The 17,409-nt window shown below is 66.2% G+C and overlaps 2 protein-coding genes across 2 annotated transcripts; one reads left to right on the forward strand and one right to left on the reverse strand.

Moving 5' to 3' along the window:
• Positions 1-2,185: 2,185 nt before the first annotated feature.
• On the forward strand, positions 2,186-6,364 carry SMPD2 (sphingomyelin phosphodiesterase 2). Its single transcript, XM_056362055.1, is given in 11 exon segments — positions 2,186-2,560; positions 2,996-3,092; positions 3,580-3,633; positions 3,635-3,654; positions 3,885-3,981; positions 4,070-4,159; positions 4,541-4,623; positions 4,841-4,973; positions 5,047-5,151; positions 5,240-5,396; positions 5,622-6,364. Coding segments are annotated over 11 exon segments (1,230 nt in total). The 5' UTR covers positions 2,186-2,510; the 3' UTR covers positions 5,966-6,364.
• On the reverse strand, positions 6,349-16,603 carry MICAL1 (microtubule associated monooxygenase, calponin and LIM domain containing 1). Its single transcript, XM_056362053.1, is given in 29 exon segments — positions 6,349-7,815; positions 7,901-7,979; positions 8,064-8,163; positions 8,248-8,341; positions 8,460-8,474; positions 8,476-8,559; positions 8,682-8,742; positions 8,903-9,162; positions 9,164-9,358; positions 9,467-9,549; positions 9,636-9,804; positions 10,158-10,235; positions 10,333-10,383; positions 10,460-10,569; positions 10,681-10,868; positions 10,942-11,021; positions 11,023-11,093; positions 11,570-11,642; positions 11,889-12,015; positions 12,089-12,204; positions 13,529-13,786; positions 14,061-14,161; positions 14,362-14,517; positions 14,596-14,694; positions 14,895-15,011; positions 15,122-15,329; positions 16,110-16,238; positions 16,240-16,389; positions 16,464-16,603. Coding segments are annotated over 28 exon segments (3,384 nt in total). The 5' UTR covers positions 16,372-16,389; positions 16,464-16,603; the 3' UTR covers positions 6,349-7,665.
• Between the last annotated feature and the right edge of the window lie 806 nt (positions 16,604-17,409).

A 17,409-nucleotide genomic window follows, 5' to 3' on the forward strand; every position in this document is an offset into this window, starting at 1 on the left:
GGATGCCACGTCCCGTGGTGCTTTGCTGTGGTTTGTGCCACCGGTGATGGATTTGCTTGGGAAAGGTGACGGGTGGCTTAGCTCACCCCGTGGCAAATGTGTCCCCGCGGTATCGCTGGCTTCAGGGACACGTATTTCAGGGGGTTGCATCCTTGCGCATGGCAGGACCGAGTGATGGAGGGCTGTGTCTGTCCTACCAGTGGGAAACAGTCCTCAAAGCCTTGCTCATGGCACCTGGGCTGGTGGGTACCGTACACCCCATCCCAGGGCCAGGGCACCCAGAGACAGGTTTTAACACCCTTTTCCCCCTTTCTGCAAGTCAGACCGCCGTATTTAGGTGCCCGTTCCCATGGCCCCGAGGGCAGAGCCGGTGGCCAAACCCCGATGCCATTAGGGCCAACGGCTCTGCACATCCCAGCACCTCCAGGCTCAGCTGCTTTATCAGTGATGCACAAATCCTGCTCCCACGGCTATCCAGCCCGGCAAACCTCCGTCCTGCTGCTGTCCCTCCGAATGGGATGATGTCCCCAAAGGCAGTGGAGGGACCTGCAGCCCCACTCCTCCTGCTGCCACCCCCTCCCCTGCTCCACGACATGGCTGGGGAGATCCCGCATGGCACTAAGGGGATCCCGCATGGCATTAAGGGGATCCCGCATGGCATTAAGGCAGCCGACAGACTTGTTTCTACTCAGGCTCCCTGTGGAGCTAATCCAGCCTGGATCATGCGCTGGGAAAGGCAACAAAACACGCGCAGGATCCAAAAAGGGAACTCGGCGCCGTGAGCATCACTGCTGTCCCTGGGTACCAGTCACTGCCGAGGCCACCGCTGCCCCCGGAGCGGGATGCGGGACGTGTGGGGGCTGGGCCGGGAAGGAGGCGGCCTTGGAGCGGGAGAGCTGGTCCCAGTATCGTCAACTGCCGCCCTTCCCAGTCCGGGCCCGACCGGGATGGGGAAGCAGCAGGAGCGGGGAGCAGGCAGTGTCCGCGGGCCGCGGCATGCTCCGGGGTGACCGGGAGGGTGTCCCGGGGGGGTGGGCTCCGGGGGCGGGTGCCACAGGCCTCCGAGGTGCTGGGGGGAGCCTGGAGGGGGGGGAGCTGCTGGGGTGTCCCGCGGGGGGGGTGTGGGGGGAGTGGGGGGGTGTGAATGGGCACCCCCAGCCCCAGGGAAAGAGCCGAGTGAGGCCCCCCCGCCCGCCGCTATCCCCGTGCAACGCCCGCGGGACCCCGCCCCGCCCGGCCCGCCCGACACCCCCCCGCCCCGCCATCCGGGCCCCCGCCCCCCGCGCCCCGCGCTCCTGCCCCGCCTCCCGGGCCCAATCTCCCCGCCCCACCGCATGGGCCCCGCCCCCCGCCCCCGCCTCGCCACGCCTCCCGGGCCCGGCGCCCCCCCATCTGCCCCAGTCCCCCCGCCCCGCCTCCCAGGCCCGGCCGCCCCGCCCCGTCCCCCGCCCCGCCCCCCGGCACCCCCCGCCCCTCCTCCCGGGCCCGACGCCCCCCCCCCCATCTGCCCCGTCCCCGTCCGCCCCGCCCCCCGGCACCCCCCCGCCCCGCCCCCCGCCCCGCCCCCCGCCCCGCCGCCCCGCCTCCCGCGCCGGCCCCTTCCCGTCCCGTCCCGTCCGTCCCGCCCCGGCCCCTTCCGCGCCGCTCCGCTGCCTGCCGGGACGCGTAGTCCCGCGGCCCCGCGCTGCTCCGGCCCGCGCCAGGTCCGCTCCGCTCCCCGTCCCGTCCCGGTCCCGTCCCGGTCCCAATCCGCTCCCGCTCCGCTGCCGGCCCCGCCGATGGCTCCGCGCCCCCCGCCTGTTGCCCGCTCCCTCCCCCGGTTCCGCCTGTTGCTCCGCGCTCCCGGCCCGGCCCCGCGCCCGCTGCGCTCCCGGTCCCGCGGGGAGCTGGGAGGGGGCGCGCCCGGGGTGGGCAACGGGCCCCGGCGGGACACGGGGGGACACGCGGGTGTTAGCGCGGCGCAGGGACGGGATGAGCCGCTCGGTAACCCCGCCCGGGCAGAGCCCGGCTGCCTGTGCCGGCTGCCTGTACCCCGCTGCGGGACCCCGCTGCCTGCTCCCCCCGCTGCCTGCTTCCCTCTCCGCCCTGCTCCCCTGCTGCCTACCCCCACCTGCTGCCCGTACCTGCTGCCTGCCCGTACCTGCTGCCTGCCCCCTTCTGCCTGCCCTCCGCTGCCCGCACCCCTCTGCCCTGCTCTGGAACCCGGGTTAAAGTCCACCCAGGATCACAACTCGCTGACAGAGGCTGTGAGCCCTGCACCCCATCCCTGCCTGTCCGCGGGGTGCAGGGCCCACCCGTGGGGCTGGGGTCCGTGGGTCCCTGAGGGCAAACTGGGGTTTGGGATGGGGGTCTTGTGGGTGGGAGAGGAGGGGACGGTGTGAGCTCCTCCAGCGCTCCTCCCTGCCGGCCTTTGCCTCGCCGGGGCTGCCTGGCTCCCCGGGGCTGTCACCCCCACCTGCTCCCTGCAGGACCCCCCCTGCCCGGCGCTGCCCCCCGGCCCCCTGTGAGCGATGGAGGCAGATCCCACCCTGCGGCTCCGCGTCTTCGACCTCAACTGCTGGTGAGTCCCGAGTTCGCCGGTGCTGCATGGGTGGGTATGGGGGCACCTGCCCCGGGAGAGGGGTCCCACCTTGGGGTCACCTTTGTGTCCCCTTCGTTTCGGGGTCACACCACTCTCCCAGCACCAGAGGGTCCCGAGGTGCCTGGCTGGGTGGTGCCCCCCCTCCTCTCTGTGCCTGCTCCCCCCGGAGACGGGTCCCCCATTTGCACCCCCACCAGGGATGAGCTGCCTGGGTTCTGCAGGCAGGACGAGCTGTCCCCAAACAGCCTCCCTGCATGTCCCCATGTCCCCACATGGCCCTTTCCCCTTCCCATCTCCCCCAGTCTGCATCCCGGCTGTACCAGTACTGGGGCCCACTCTCCCCCATTTTGGGTCCTGGCGTGCGCTGACATCACCCTGTCCCCCCAAGCTGTGACCCCCACCCCTCTTGGGCAGGGCCATCCGCTACCTGAGCAAACGGCGGCAGGAGCGTGTCCGGCTCATCGGGGACACGCTGCGCCAGGAGGGCTTCGACCTGGTGCTTCTCCAGGAGGTGAGAGCAGCCGCGAGCCGAGCGCGCCGGTTCCCAGCCCGGGAGATGAGCCGAGCGTGCCCGTTCTCAGCCCGGGAGATGAGCCGAGCGTGCCCCGTTCTCAGCCCGGGAGATGAGCCGAGCGTGCCCGTTCTCAGCCCGGGAGATGAGTCGAGCGCACCGGTTCCCAGCCCGGGAGATGAGCCGAGCGCGCCCGTTCTCAGCCCGGGAGATGAGCCGAGCGCGCCCGTTCCCAGCCCGGGAGATGAGCCGAGCGCACCGGTTCCCAGCCCGGGAGATGAGCCGAGCGCGCCCGTTCTCAGCCCGGGAGATGAGCCGAGCGCACCGGTTCCCAGCCCGGGAGATGAGCCGAGCGCGCCCGTTCTCAGCCCGGGAGATGAGCCGAGCGCGCCCGTTCTCAGCCCGGGAGATGAGTCGAGCGCACCGGTTCCCAGCCCGGGAGATGAGCCGAGCGCGCCCGTTCTCAGCCCATCCCACTGTTCTCCAGGTGTGGAGCGAGCGGGACTACAGTGACCTGAAGGCGAAGCTGGGAGGCTGCTACCCCCTTCTCCCACTACTTCCGCAGGTGAGAGGGGCCAGGCCAGCCCCCCCGGGGATGCCCGTGGGGCAGTAGCAGGGCTGTGCCCCATCCTCGGTGTTTGTCCCATGGGGAGATGAGTGCGGGTGCTGTAGGTCACCTCTGTCACCGTGCCTGGAGGGTGGGATGCTCATGGGAGCACAGCGGGACACGGGGCTGGGGGGCGGCAGAGGTTGGGGGCACCATGCGTCCTCACTGTGCTTTCCGCCTCCCGCAGCGGGGGTGATCGGTAGCGGCCTCTGCGTCTTCTCCAAGTTCCCCATCCTGGACACCCTCCTCTACCAGTACTCGCTGAACGGGTACCCCTACATGGTGAGTGGGGCGGGGGGCACGTGGTGCTGCGGTGTCCTGCCCCACGGAGCCTCACCGGCCCTTGCCTGCTCCTCTGCCCCTCCGGCAGCTCCAGCACGGGGACTGGTTCTGCGGCAAGTCCGTTGGGCTCGTCATCATTAAGATCTCCGGGATTATCTTCAACGTCTACGTCACCCACGTGAGTGCCCCAGGGAAGGACCTGGCACTGGGGGCGGGGGGGGGCATGGGGATGATGGGGAGGGGGGGGACAAGTGGCCGTACCCCTCCTTTGCTGTCCCCTTGCTTTAAGCACTGCTCTGCGCCATCTCTCCTGGGGCTGTTTAATGAAATACTGCTCTGGAGGGGGGCTGGGGTGGCGGGGAGGACAGGGACCCACAACTTGGCCGTGCAGTGGGGTGAGCATCTCAGGCTGATGAAGACTGAGGGGTCGGCCAGACCCCCAAGGGACCGTCTAGAGGGGCTGGGGTGGGTTTGCAGGGAGCCTAGGAGCAGGGCAGGTGCCAGCATGGGGGTCATGGCTGCTTTGCCCCCCCTCCCCCCCCCCCCCCCTTCTTGCCAGCTGCATGCCGAATACTGCCGGGAGAAGGACGCCTACCTGCCCCACCGCCTGGTGCAGGCCTGGGAGCTGGCCCAGTTCATCCGGTGAGCAGCCACGGGGTGTCCCACAGGGTCCCCCTCCGGCAGGTCCCCAGAGCGTGTGTGGTCACCCCTGCCCCTGGGGCTTGCACTGCAGAGAACTCCCCGTTGCACCAGTCCCAGTCAGGAGTAAGGCTGGGGAGCACAGGGAGGGGGGTCCCAGTCACCCCAGTCCGGTGCGGGGCAGGGTGGGGAAGGGAGCTAGCTGTCCCTGTCGCCACAGACACACCTCAAAGGCGGCCGATGTGGTGCTGCTGGGAGGGGACCTCAACATGCACCCCGAAGACGTGGGCATCCGGCTGCTGCGCGGCTGGACGGGGCTGCGGGATGCCTTTGCTGAGGCCACACGCTTTGAGGTGAGGGGCAGGGGGCGAGCAGGGTCCTGCGGCGTGCCAAGAGCCCCCCACCCACCCAGGTGCTTGGTCTCAGGGCTGTGAGGACGGCTGCACCCTTGTCCCCAACAACTGCTTCACCGTCAAGGCAGAGCTGCTGCCCTTCCCGCTGGGCATCCGCATCGACTACATCCTCTACAAGGTAAGGGGGGGGGGGGACGGGCCTCGGCCACCAGCTGTGGGTGGCACGGGGGGAGGCACCCTCATGACCCCCCTGTCCCCTCCCCCAGGCCATCTCCGGCTTCACGGTGAAGTGCGAAGAGCTGAAGACCACCACGGGGACAGCCCCGGGCATGGACATCCCCTTCTCGGACCACGAAGCTGTGATGGCAACGCTGCACATCCAGAGGCAGGGACAGGCTGTGGGTGCCAGCCTCGGCGCAGCTGGTGAGGTGGTGGGGTGCTGCTGGGGTCCCCCATGTGCCGGGAGGGCTGGGGGGTGGACTGGTGGAGCTGGATGGGAGCTTTTGGGGATGTTTTCCCCTTGCTTAGGGCATCCCTTGGGGTGCTGCATGTGGAGAGGCGCACGGGCAGGGCACAGTGGTGGGGATGGGGAGAAAAAGGGGTATTGGGGCGGGGGGTCCCTGCTGAGCTGCCCCTGTCTCCCCACAGAGCTGACGCTGCTGGACGTAGTGACGGAGGCACGGACGGAGGTGGGCGTGGGGCTGCGGGCAGCGCAGCGGCAGCGGTACTCCACGGGCAGGATGGCCGTGCTGGCCCTGCTGCTGCTGCTGCTGCAGGCAGTGGCCGCGCTGGGTGTGCTGGCGGGGCTGGCTGCTGGGCAGCCCTTCCCCAAGCTCTCCTTCTCCCTGCTGGCCTTCCTCGCCATCGGCGTCCTCCTCCTCTCCACCGGCCTCCACCTCTTCCACACCATGGAGGTGAAGATGCTGCAGGGCACCGAGGAGCAGATGCGGATGGCGCTGCGGGTGCTGCAGGAGCGGCTCAGTGATGGCTGAGCCGGGGCTGTGAGTGTCCCACGATGTCCCCTGGCCCATCCTGGCCCCTTTCAGTCCCTTTTTCTAGTTGACGTCTGGTTTTAGGTGAGCAGCACTGCGGCCAGCTCGGTAGCACGGGTTTGACAGCCGCCTCTGCGTAAAATCAAGATTTTGGGGGTAGATTTGTTGCATATTGACCCCCATGGGAACCACGGAGGTGGGTTTTAATTGCTGGGTTTTTTTAAAACACCCTTTCTACCTGGAGGGACCTGCTGGCATGGCTGGGGGGCTCGTGAGGCTGAGCCCTCCCCTTGCCTGGGGCAGCCGTGGGGGCTCCCAGTGAGAGCTGGCGGCTGCTCCAGCAACCAGCTTTGAGTCGAATAGAAAATAGAAAATAAAAGATGGTATTTTAGCCCTTGGTGCCGGGCTGGGGAGGCTTTATTCGAAGGGAAGGGGGCTTGCAGCAGGATGGATGGGCTGGTACAGACACAAGGAGGAGGATGGAGGCACTGGGGGGGGGGGAGATGGGACGAGGCTGAACGCAGGGGGGGTATTGCTAACAGAGGAGCCCCCTGCCCGACACAGCTGAGCTGCCATAAGCACCATTTGGCCGTGGAGGCTACCCCACAACAACCAGGGCTCCAGGAGGTCTGAGAGGTCCCTACAAAGGCCAGTGGGGCATTGCCAAGCAGGAGAAACCCCAAAGGGGCAAGGACATGGCCACCAGTGTCCCTTGTCCTTGATGTCACACAGTGAGGGCCCTGGGCACAATCCCCTGGGGGAGGTGCTGGACAAAAAGCCCCTTCCCTGGCCCGGGGGGCCTTGCAGGGGGGGTCTGACCCTGGGTTCCTACAGCTGCTGGGGACAGTGTGGATGTGGCACCTGTGGTGGGATCAGCCCCATCTGTCACTGGCCCCACTTGCAGAGCCAGATGTCCCTGGACGACGTGGATGCCCTGGGTTAGGATGGATGCTCCTGGAAGAGGTGGAAGGTCCTAGGCGCAGATGGATGCCCTGGGTTAGCATAGATGGCCCCGGCTTGATGGATGTCCCTGAGTGCCTTCCAGGGGCTACTCCTGACACTGCCCCTCCACATTTGGCATCTCCGCTGTGACCTGCCTGCAGTGGCCACGGTCACATCCTTGCTGCTGGGAGCAAAGCCCTTCGGCGCCCAGGACACAGCGCTGGGCAGAGAGCGATGAGCCACCTCTCCCGAGGCAACCTCAGCTCGAGCACGAGGGGCTCTGCTGGGCCAAAATGCTTTCAATGCCCCAGCCGAGCCTCCGGGCAGTGTCCCCTTGGAAGGGTGATGGCTGTGGGACCTCCTGCCCTGGGTGACACGGCGCTTCCCCATGGGGCTTCTTCCTCCTGTAGCAAAGCCCAGGCAGAGCCGCCGCAGCCCCCCTGTTTCGTAGCCCGCTGCAAATCTCGTTTTCAAGCAAGCACAAGGCAAAGGCAATCCAGCCAAGCGCGGGGACGCCCTCTCTGCACCCCAAAACCAGGGTGCTCCTCGGTATCTCCCAACACGGACGTCCACCAGCGGGTCTGGCCCCTCCACGGCAGGCTTCGGCAAGCAGGGAGCTGGATTCGTCGCTGGTGCTGAGGCATCACCACCTTCAGAGGCAGCTCAGGGTGATGCTCAGCTGGCGGCGGGGGGGACGGACAGCACACCACTCCTGTCCCCCCCCAGGGAGGAACTGGTGGGTCCTGGGGCCACAAGGATCAGGCCCGCATCTCACTGAGCCGCTTCTCATCCTGGATGTGGATGAGGACGTTGTTGCGTTTGTTCACCACCTCCAGCAGCTGTGCCAGGATCTCCTTCTCGGCCACGCGATCCGCAGGTGTCTTCAGGGATTCTGTGGGAGCAGGGGGCTGGAGCAGGGCCGGGGGGGGGTCACAGCCCTGGCCCCACTCCCCTGCGCTGTGCACGGGGATCACCCGCAGCATGTGCTGGCACTCACCCTCCCTTGTTCATGTAGCACCGGAGCTTCTGGTCAAGCTGCCACTGCTGCTCCTCCAGCTTCAGCTCCTGCACACTGCAGGGAGGGGAGGGGGGGGGGCTGGGGTGAGCTGAGCCCCCATGCCAGCCAGGCAGCATCCCTCACCCCCCCCAATCTTACCTGATCATGAGGTCTGACTCCTCGGACATCAGGCTGTTCTTCTGCTGGACCAGGTACAGCAGCTGGTTCATCCACTGCGTCTTCTGGTCGGTCGGGGTGCCTGCAGGGCACGAGGGGCGTGAGGGGGTGTGCAGAGCCCCCCCCGGTCACTGGGGTGACAATGCCCCATCAAGCCTGGCCTTACCGTCCTCATTCCGGAGTAACTTCTCCAGCTTGATGCCCTGCTGCTCCAGCTCCCGGAATGTCACCTCGATCTCCTCCAGCCGCCTCTGGATGGTCTGTGAGGGAAAGGCAGAGCTCACCTGTGGGCCAGCACCTCCTGGCTTGTGGCTACCAGCAGCAGGATGGAGGGGGACGGTGCCAGGCTGGGGACCTGGCTCTGCCCCATAGGGCTACCTGGGCTTTGCAGAACCCGCTTCATCTGAGCTTCCCTGGCCCGGCGGGTCAGTGTGCGCTTCCAGGTGGGATATTTCTCCTCTTCCCCCAGGTCCAGGCCCTGTGAGGGGACAGTGACACGGGCAGGGGGTCAGTCCCTGCGCTGGGCACCGCCTGTCCCAGCAGGAGCCCCAGCCAGCACCCCGGCTGGTGGGGCCAGTGCTGCTTGGGGAAAGCACTCACCAGCTCTGCCACGATGCCAAGGTCTGTGCCTTCCTCCTCCTCCTCTTCCTTCTCCTCCTCGCTGTCGCCCTCCAAATCTGCCCCCCAAAAAAAGAGCCATTTTGGGCCAGTGCCTCACGAGCAAAACGTGGGGGATGTCATGGTACCAGAGGGACCCAGAGCCCTGCTTGGCCAGAGGCTCCAGCTTGTTGCCACCTACCTTCCTCCATGGCCATTCCCGCCGCCTCTCCTCCTCCTCCTCCTCCTCCTCCTCCTCCTCCTCCTCCTCCTCCCAGGCACCTTGTCCCTGCCACAGGGAAGGGAGGGCCTTGGGTGCTTGGAGCCACCTACGAGCTGGCTTGGGTGGTGGCTCAGGCTCTGCTTCACCGGTGAGGGTCAGCGTGGACAGTTTGAGCTTCTCCAGCGGCGTGAGGACGATCTTCCTCCTGCCCCGGCTCTCCTCACCCTCCTCCACCGCCCCTTGGGGCTCCGCTTTGGGACCCCTCCTCATCCCTCACATCTCCCTCGTGCTGTGCCAGCAGCTCTTGCTCTTCCGAGTCATCACCATCCTCCACTGCCCCAGGCTCTTCCTCCAGCTGTGGGGCTGCTGGTGGGGGCTGCAGGGGACAGGGTGCCCCCTCCTTGGGGGACACACATGGGCTCCCAGCATCCAAGGGCAGGTGGGCAGCAGCGGCATCCTAGGGCAGAGCCAGCAGCGGAGGGGTGATGCAGCACGGGGCCGTGCCAGAGCATCCCCCTCCACCTTCTGCTTTGCCTCCATCATCTACAGGCATTTAGTGACTTACCCCATTGGGCAGCGCCGGGGGCCCCTCCTGCTGCAGCTCCATGCTGGATGGAGTGGGGTAGTGAAGCGAGCAGTAAAAATGACCTGAGGGGGCCCCAAACCCATGTGATGACCTGCAAGGTGGCGAAGCCTTGCCCCCGAGCATCCCCTCTCCCCAAAACCTGCCTCACCGTCCTCCTCGTCGAAGGCGTAGTCGCCCAGGCGCAGGGTGGCCCCGCACTGCCGGCACTGGAAGCAGCCGCGGTGGAAGAAGCGTCCCTCGGCGCTGGCTCGCTCCAGGATGTAGACGCGGCGGCCGCAGAAGTAGCAGGCGTCACTGCTCTCCCCACGGGCTGATGGCTGAGGGCGGAGAGAACAGGCTGGGGTGGCACCGGGGTGCTGGCCCCCACCCCTGCCCAGGGCTTTGCCAGCAGCCCAGGGGGCTCAGGGGGGACTTTTTCCTTCTTGCAGAGGTGGGTCTGGGCGCTCGGGACGGGTTTGCTGGCACCAGCAAGGGAGCGGCAAGTCTTGGCTCCAGAAAACCAGTTAGGTCAGGAAACAGGCAGGGAGGAGCCGGGAGCCCGTGGGCGTTTGCTTGCGCAGCCCCAGTCCCAGCCCCTGGCTCGGTCCCACCAGCTGCTGGTGCCCCCCAAGCGCCCACCTGCCCAGACCTGGGCCCCCCACCACCCCCCTGGGGTGACACGAGGACCAACCTGCCCTGGATCCATCATGGTGGTTTGCAGCAGCTCATGGGCACCGTCTGGAGTGTCTCCATCCAGCCCCGTGTCCAGCTACGAGCAACCCAAGGGGAGGGTCAGCCCCCCACTCTCCCCCCGGGACAAGATGCACCCCAGAGAGCATCCCTGGAGGCAGCCGGGGCAGACCCACCTCAGCATCCCTGCGGATCCTCTTGGCCTCAGCATCCTTCTGGGCACTGTCCTGCAAATGCAAAGCGGGATGGAGAGGGGGACGTGGTTTTGGGGGTGTCACAAGTGGCTGGGTGGGGATCCCTCACCTGGGCACGCTTGTGTGTCAGGTGCCGGCTCTTCTGCAGCTTGCTGAGGAAGAGGATGGCCCCTCGTGTGCCACGGGGAGAAAGCGGCTTCTTGCTGATCTCCTCTGCCTCTGCACAGAGGGGACATGGCCATGATGGTGGGGCCCACCCTACAGAGGAGGGGGCACCCAGCCAGCCCTGGTGGGGCTTGGGATGGGAGAAACCCCCCCAAAATCTCACACCTGGAGTGGTCTTGAAAGCTTCATAAAACTGGCTGAGGTAGGTGATGAGCCCCAGGCGGTTGGGCTCTGTCATGGTGGCCATCTCGATGCTGGAGAGGACGGGCTGGATACCCAGCTCCTGCTCTGCCATGTCCAGCATCATCTGGTGGGTCTGGATGGAATCCTGGGGGTCCACGGCATTAAAGTCCCTGTGGTGAGACACGGGTGCTGTCAGGGTGGGCTCCACAGGGTGGGGGTCCCAGGGGGGTCCTGGGCACTCACACCAGGTCAGGACGGAAGCGGTGGACGAGGGCGCAGAGGGCCAAGCCGCTGGTCCAGGAGGTGGTGAAGTTGGTCACGGCCCACGCCGCGGTACCCGGCTGTGCTGGCCTGGCACCAGCTCAGCAGCTCTTCGTAGGCGTCTCCGGAGGCCGCTGGGGAGGCAGCACACATGTCCCCATCCCAAAGCGGCAAAGGACACCCTGCCAGCCCCCTCCCCCCACCCAGAATCAGTGCTTTAGTGGGGAAGGAATCCCATGGGAGTGATCCAAGACCCCCCTCATGCACCTCCACCCCCCCAAGGCTCAATAAATGGGTTAATAAAGTATATATCAATATTTCATGGCTCAGCATCAATGTGGGCCAGAAGGAGGGGGACAGCCCCCCCCCAAAAAAAAAAAGGCAGCTGGGGGGCCATGGGCAGAAGGAACGGAAACCAGTGGTGCCACCAGGATGGAAATGCAGCCGCTGCTGGGAGGAGCGCGGCAGCCAGCTGGACACTGGCCAGGGCTCAAGAAAAGAGGGACGGGGAGGAAAATCAGGGCAGGAGCGGCTCTGGGAGGAATGGGGGTCCTGCTGCCGGGGGGGGGGGGGGGAGGAGGGGGGGCAGGGGAGGGCCAGCTGCTCCTACCAGTGCTGAGCCGGTTGTCACTCTTCCTTTTATGGTCCACCTCCACCATGCCCACGAGGTAGAGGTCCCGGACCTGCCGATGGGGACATGTCAGTGACAGGTCACCACCTGCACAGTGCCAGCAGCACCAGGCAGGGAGCTGGCCCCGGCAAGGGGGACACCCGGACCCCCCCAACACCTCCCCGGAACCACCCACACCCACAACAGGTAACGCATTAAATGTCCTGAGGACCAACAGCTTCAGCCTCACACCCTTTGGGGACAGGGGCCAGAGCAAATTGGTGTCACCCTGACCAGCGGGGGGGTGGGGGCTGGGTACCTGGCTGGCTTTGATGGACTGCAGGTTGATGTTGGGGTAGCGTGTGGCCGGGTCGATGCTGTACTGGCTGATGTTCTTGTTGGTGTTGTCCGGGGAGGTCTGCGAGAGGAGCTGGTAGATGCTCTCCCTGGATGCAAGGGACAGGGCTGGGGTCATCCTTGCCCTCTCCGGAATCAGCCCAGCGGGATGGGGACACCCACCTCTCAGCCAGCACCTCCAGCGGGGAGGTCCCTGCTGCCCACCGCCGCACCATCCACGCCGCGTCGAAGGCGGCCAGGAAGCCCCTGGCCACGCCGGTGCCCAGCGGCCAGAAGGGCTGCGAAGGGAAAGGCAGAGCTGGAGCTGGGGGCTGGGAGGGGGCTGGGAGCTGCCGGGCTTGGCCAGGGATGAAAGCAGGGAAGGGCGGTGGGACGTGCAGGTGTCTCCTCCCCAGCCGGTACGGCTGCATCTGGGGAGGAACTGGGCTGCTCCTCCACCCTGAACACACCCCAGATCGCCGGGGGGGCTGGGGAAGGGGGTAACCCCACCAAAGCATCCCACACCCCAAATCGGTGGGGAGGGGGGGCTGGGGAAGGGGATAACCCCACCAAAGCATCCCACACCCCAGATCGGTGGGGAGGGGGGCTGGGGAAGGGGGTAACCCCACCAAAGCATCCCACACCCCAGATCGGTGGGGAGGGGGGCTGGGGAAGGGGGTAACCCCACCAAAGCATCCCACACCCCAGATCGGTGGGGAGGGGGGCTGGGGAAGGGGGTAACCCCACCAAAGCATCCCACACCCCAGATCGGTGGGGAGGGGGGCTGGGGAAGGGGGTAACCCCACCAAAGCATCCCACACCCCAAATCGGTGGGGAGGGGGGGCTGGGGAAGGGGATAACCCCACCAAAGCATCCCACACCCCAGATCGGTGGGGAGGGGGGGCTGGGGAAAGGGATAACCCCACCAAAGCATCCCACACCCCAGATCGGTGGGGAGGGGGGCTGGGGAAGGGGGTAACCCCACCAAAGCATCCCACACCCCAGATCGGTGGGGAGGGGGGCTGGGGAAGGGGGTAACCCCACCAAAGCATCCCACACCCCAGATCGGTGGGGAGGGGGGCTGGGGAAGGGGGTAACCCCACCAAAGCATCCCACACCCCAGATCGGTGGGGAGGGGGGCTGGGGAAGGGGATAACCCCACCAAAGCATCCCACACCCCAGATCGGTGGGGAGGGGGGCTGGGGAAGGGGGTAACCCCACCAAAGCATCCCACACCCCAGATCGGTGGGGAGGGGGGGCTGGAGAAAGGGATAACCCCACCAAAGCATCCCACACCCCAGATCGGTGGGGAGGGGGGCTGGGGAAGGGGGTAACCCCACCAAAGCATCCCACACCCCAGATCGGTGGGGAGGGGGGCTGGGGAAGGGGGTAACCCCACCAAAGCATCCCACACCCCAGATCGGTGGGGAGGGGGGCTGGGGAAGGGGGTAACCCCACCAAAGCATCCCACTACCGGGATTTGGGGAGACTGCCCCCAGCGATGGGGTGCACCGGGCAGCCCGGTGCGAGAAGCGCCTACTAAAGGGGAATATATTGCAAGCGATGTATCTTGCAGGGAGCGGGGAAACAGGCACACAGCGGTGCTGCACGGAGGACCCTCACCTCCACCAAGCAGTCGCCCACCAGCCCGAGGAGCAGGCGGGCGCCGTTGTGCTCCCGCACCAGCGCCGCGTTCTCCGAGCGCGTCATGCAGGTGAAGTCGAACATGTCGACGTCTGGCAGGTCCCGGTGGTTGAGGGCAAACTCCAGGTCGGGCAGGGAGTAGTTGGTGGAGAAGTTGGCGGCTTCTTTGGCGTAGCTGAGGAGGGCATCTCGGTTCACGTTCTCCGGGGACAGGAGGCTCTCGATGTCCGATTTGTCCTGCAGGGATGGGGTGAAGCTGGGTGGGCTGTGGCTGGGGGGCTTTGCCCCCCCAGTCTGGGTGCAGCCTGCTCTGGGGTGAAGCTGTGCCACCAGGCTTGGGGCTGTGAGCCCCCCCAAAAGGATTTGTTCACGGCAGAGGCGACAGGCGCCGAACCCCCACCCCCATCCCAGGGGTACATGGTCAAACCAGCACCCAGATCTGCATCCTACCCTCCAGGCTTTCAGCTGCTGATTGCTACGGGACCCTGGGGCCGGATCCTGCCCTCCTCACCTGCAGGATGACGCCCTTCTTGAGCAGGCTCTGCTTCTTGGCCGTCATGACGAAATAGTGGGTGTCATCCTTATAGTAGACGATGTTTTCCAGATCGATGCCTGGGGATGGGGAAGGGGCTGAGCTGAGCCACCAGGAGCCCCCGCACCAGCTTCAGCCACCAAACGTCCCCTGGAGTGGGGTACCACACGGGGACATGCACCCCATCACACAGGGGACATCCCAGGGCTGAGCCTCCAGTTGCATCAGGTGGGGACAGGGACCCCCAGCCCCCCCCTACGCCGGGGTTGGGACCACCCACCTGTTTTGTTGTAGAGATTTTGGAAGAACTTCTGGTTGTAGATTCGGGCCACGCCGCTGATCTCGGCCACCTCCACCTCAGCCCGGGTGTGCCGGTTGATGAAGTTGGTGGTGATGCCGATGGCCAACTTCCCCCGTGTCTCCTTCCGCTTGAACCCTGGGGGATGGGAGAGGCGTGAGCCCCCACCCGGCCCCCCATACCAGTCCCAGGGATGCAGGCACCCACTGCTGTCACCTTCGGGGACAAATTTGCCACCGCCAGCGGAGATGAGGACGTCGAACTCGTAGTGGCTGAGGGGAGAGGAGCTGGGCTGCAGCACAGCCCGCCACCCACCTGTGGGGAGAGGGACGGTCACCAGTGTGCTGGGTCTCAGCTGGGACCTGCTCTGGCAGGGGGGAGGATTACATCTCACCCCCCACCCCCCCTCAAAGGGCATGCCCTGGGCTAGCAGAGGCACCAGGGGGCTCAAAGCAGCCACCCACAGCCCTGCCCTTGTCCCCAGGGATGCCACCTACCCCACAGTGATGCCTTACCCTGTCCACCTGCCTTGCCCGCCGGGGGGGTGAGCCCCTTGAACTGCACGTTGATGTGCACCTCCACCCCCAGGAGAAGAGCCACCTTCAGCAGGATCAGCTGGAGCTGCCGGATACCTGGGAAGGGAGAGGGGCGCTCAGGGCTGCACCCCCGCTCCCTGGCTCCACAAAGTGGGGGCACCCCGGGGGTACGGAGCTTGCCCTGCCACCCCCACCCCAAAACTCACTGATGTGGTCCAGCGTGCCGGTGCAGAACTGCCCGTAAAACTTCTTGGCGCCCAGCGCCCGCAGGTCGTGGATGGTGAAGGGCCAGAGGTGCAGGACGTTGTTGCGGGAGAAGGAGTCCCGCTTCTCCAGCAGCACCACGCGGGCGCCCAGCAGCACCAGCTCGATGGCCACCCGCAGCCCGCACGGGCCGGCCCCCACCACCAGGCACTGCGAGGGGACGGGCACCCCCCAAAAACAGGGGTTTGGGTAAATCCCCAGGGAGCTCAGCACCGCCACAGCCAGCTTCCCCCTGCATCCCTGGGTCAGGATCTGGCCCTCCCCACTATTCCCCTCTTCCCCAGGCTGCAAGCACTGCCTCTGCCTGAAAAGTGGGAGGGCGGGGGGGCTCTGTGGGGCGTTCCTGCCTCCCCAGCTGCCTGAACCTTGCCTTCTTCAGGAGTAATGGCAGCAATTAAAGGGCTCAGGGAGATAAGGCAGGCACGTCTCCCTCCGGCTGCAGCCCAGGCAGGGGGAGATGTCACCAGCAACAGGCTGAAAACCAGGACATGGGTCTGATCCCCTGGCAGCCCCTGTGCAGGGCTGGGCGGACAACGGGACACCAGCAGTGGGGAACAAAGCCACCAGCTCTGGGACAGGGGGACAGAAATAGGGACCCCCAGCCCCAGGGGTACATCCTAACCTGGCATGCTGCTGTCCCCTAGAAAGAGCTTAGCCGGTCCCTCTGCCCCTTTGCAGCCCCCCATGAGGTGTCCGCAGGAAGAAGCAGCTGGGAGGAGGAAGGATGCTGCTGGCTGGGTGACATCGAGGTGGCATCACACCACGGGGAGAGGAGCAGTGTTAATTAACACCCTGCCCCATTAAACCCTATCAACCTCCCACCTGGCACATCCCACATCTTCCCGCGGTTGGGGGCCAGGGTGCCTCAAGGGATGCTCTCATCCTGGGGACAAGGAGGGACCCAAACCCCGTGCCCCGCGTCCCCGGTACCTTAGTGCTGGCACAGGCTGTGCCTTGGTCATAGTCCTTGTGCCCGGCTTTCTTATCCAGCTTGCTCCACAGGGCCTTGGCACTCCAGTAGTTGAGGGCAGCCTTGAGGCCGTGGTAGAGCTGCAGCCCCCTGCCCCTGCAGCCCCAGCTGCTGGCACAGCTCCCCGAAGCAGCCCAGCACCTCCTGGCACTCCCTGGCACGCAGGAACCTCTCGAAGGTGGCATGGGCAGGGTTGCCCGGCTCGTTGGTTGGCGTGCTCATCCTGCTTCACCCGGCAGCCTGGCGAGGGACGGCAGAGATAAGCGGGGAGGGGACCTTCCTGTCCCTGTCCTCAAACACATCCGATACCAGACCTGGTGTCCCGGTGCCAGGTTTCCCAGCCAGGGGTGCCGTTTGGTGCCGGTGCTACCGAAATCAGGGCTCTTTCTGGCAGTGGCTGGCAAAGCCTCCCCCGGGTGCTGCACCCAGCAAGCCACGGTGTCACCCTGCCACGGTGACGTCAGGGGACGGGACGGGGAGGGCTGCGGTGGCAGCAGGCGGCTTCCTCCATATGGTGTGTACCTGCAGCAGCCAGAGCAGAGCGAGGTGTTTTGAAGCAAAGAGCTGCTTCCTTCTCCTTCCCCCTCAGCCTTGCTGGGGGCGGGGGACAGTGTGGGAGATCCTGGCTTCAGGAATGAGCCAGAGCTGCCCCCAAAACCAGCAAAAGCCAGGCCTGGGCAGGAGGGAGCAGGGCTGGACTCATCCTGCCAGCCTGGCTTTTGCAGCCCCGGACTGCGGCAACTTGCCCTCCACCTCTGCCACCCCCAGCGCTGCGGAAGCAGATACGCACAGAGGAAGTACCGCTGGGGAAACCAAACAAAAAGCCAAACCACGGCACAAACAGCCCCATCACACCACAGAACCTATGGGAGGAGGGGTGCAGCACATGCCTCCGTGGGCACCCCAACATCCCCCCACATCCCGGCACCTCCCAGGGGACCAGCACCCCTTGCATCTGCCTCCCGCTCCCAGCACCGTCCCCCAAGCACCATCCCACGCCACCCTTGCCAGCCTGAGCATAAAGCACAAAGCTGTGCCCTTTCCAGCTGTTGTCACCAAACCCCAGGGCTGGAAAATCCTCCCCCTGCCCAGCAAAGCAGCCGGCGGCGCCGTGGCACTTCCAAGGAGGAAGCGATGGAAAAGCTCAGGAAGCCAGGGCACTCCTACCTTTGAACCATCACTCTTTGCCCTTGCACTGCTCAGCGTTACTGGCAGGCACGTGGTGGCACCCCAAAGGCGGCAGGTGGCACCCCGAAGGCG

This window comes from Falco biarmicus, chromosome 16, assembly GCF_023638135.1.
Source record: "Falco biarmicus isolate bFalBia1 chromosome 16, bFalBia1.pri, whole genome shotgun sequence".
Lineage (NCBI taxonomy): Eukaryota > Metazoa > Chordata > Aves > Falconiformes > Falconidae > Falco > Falco biarmicus.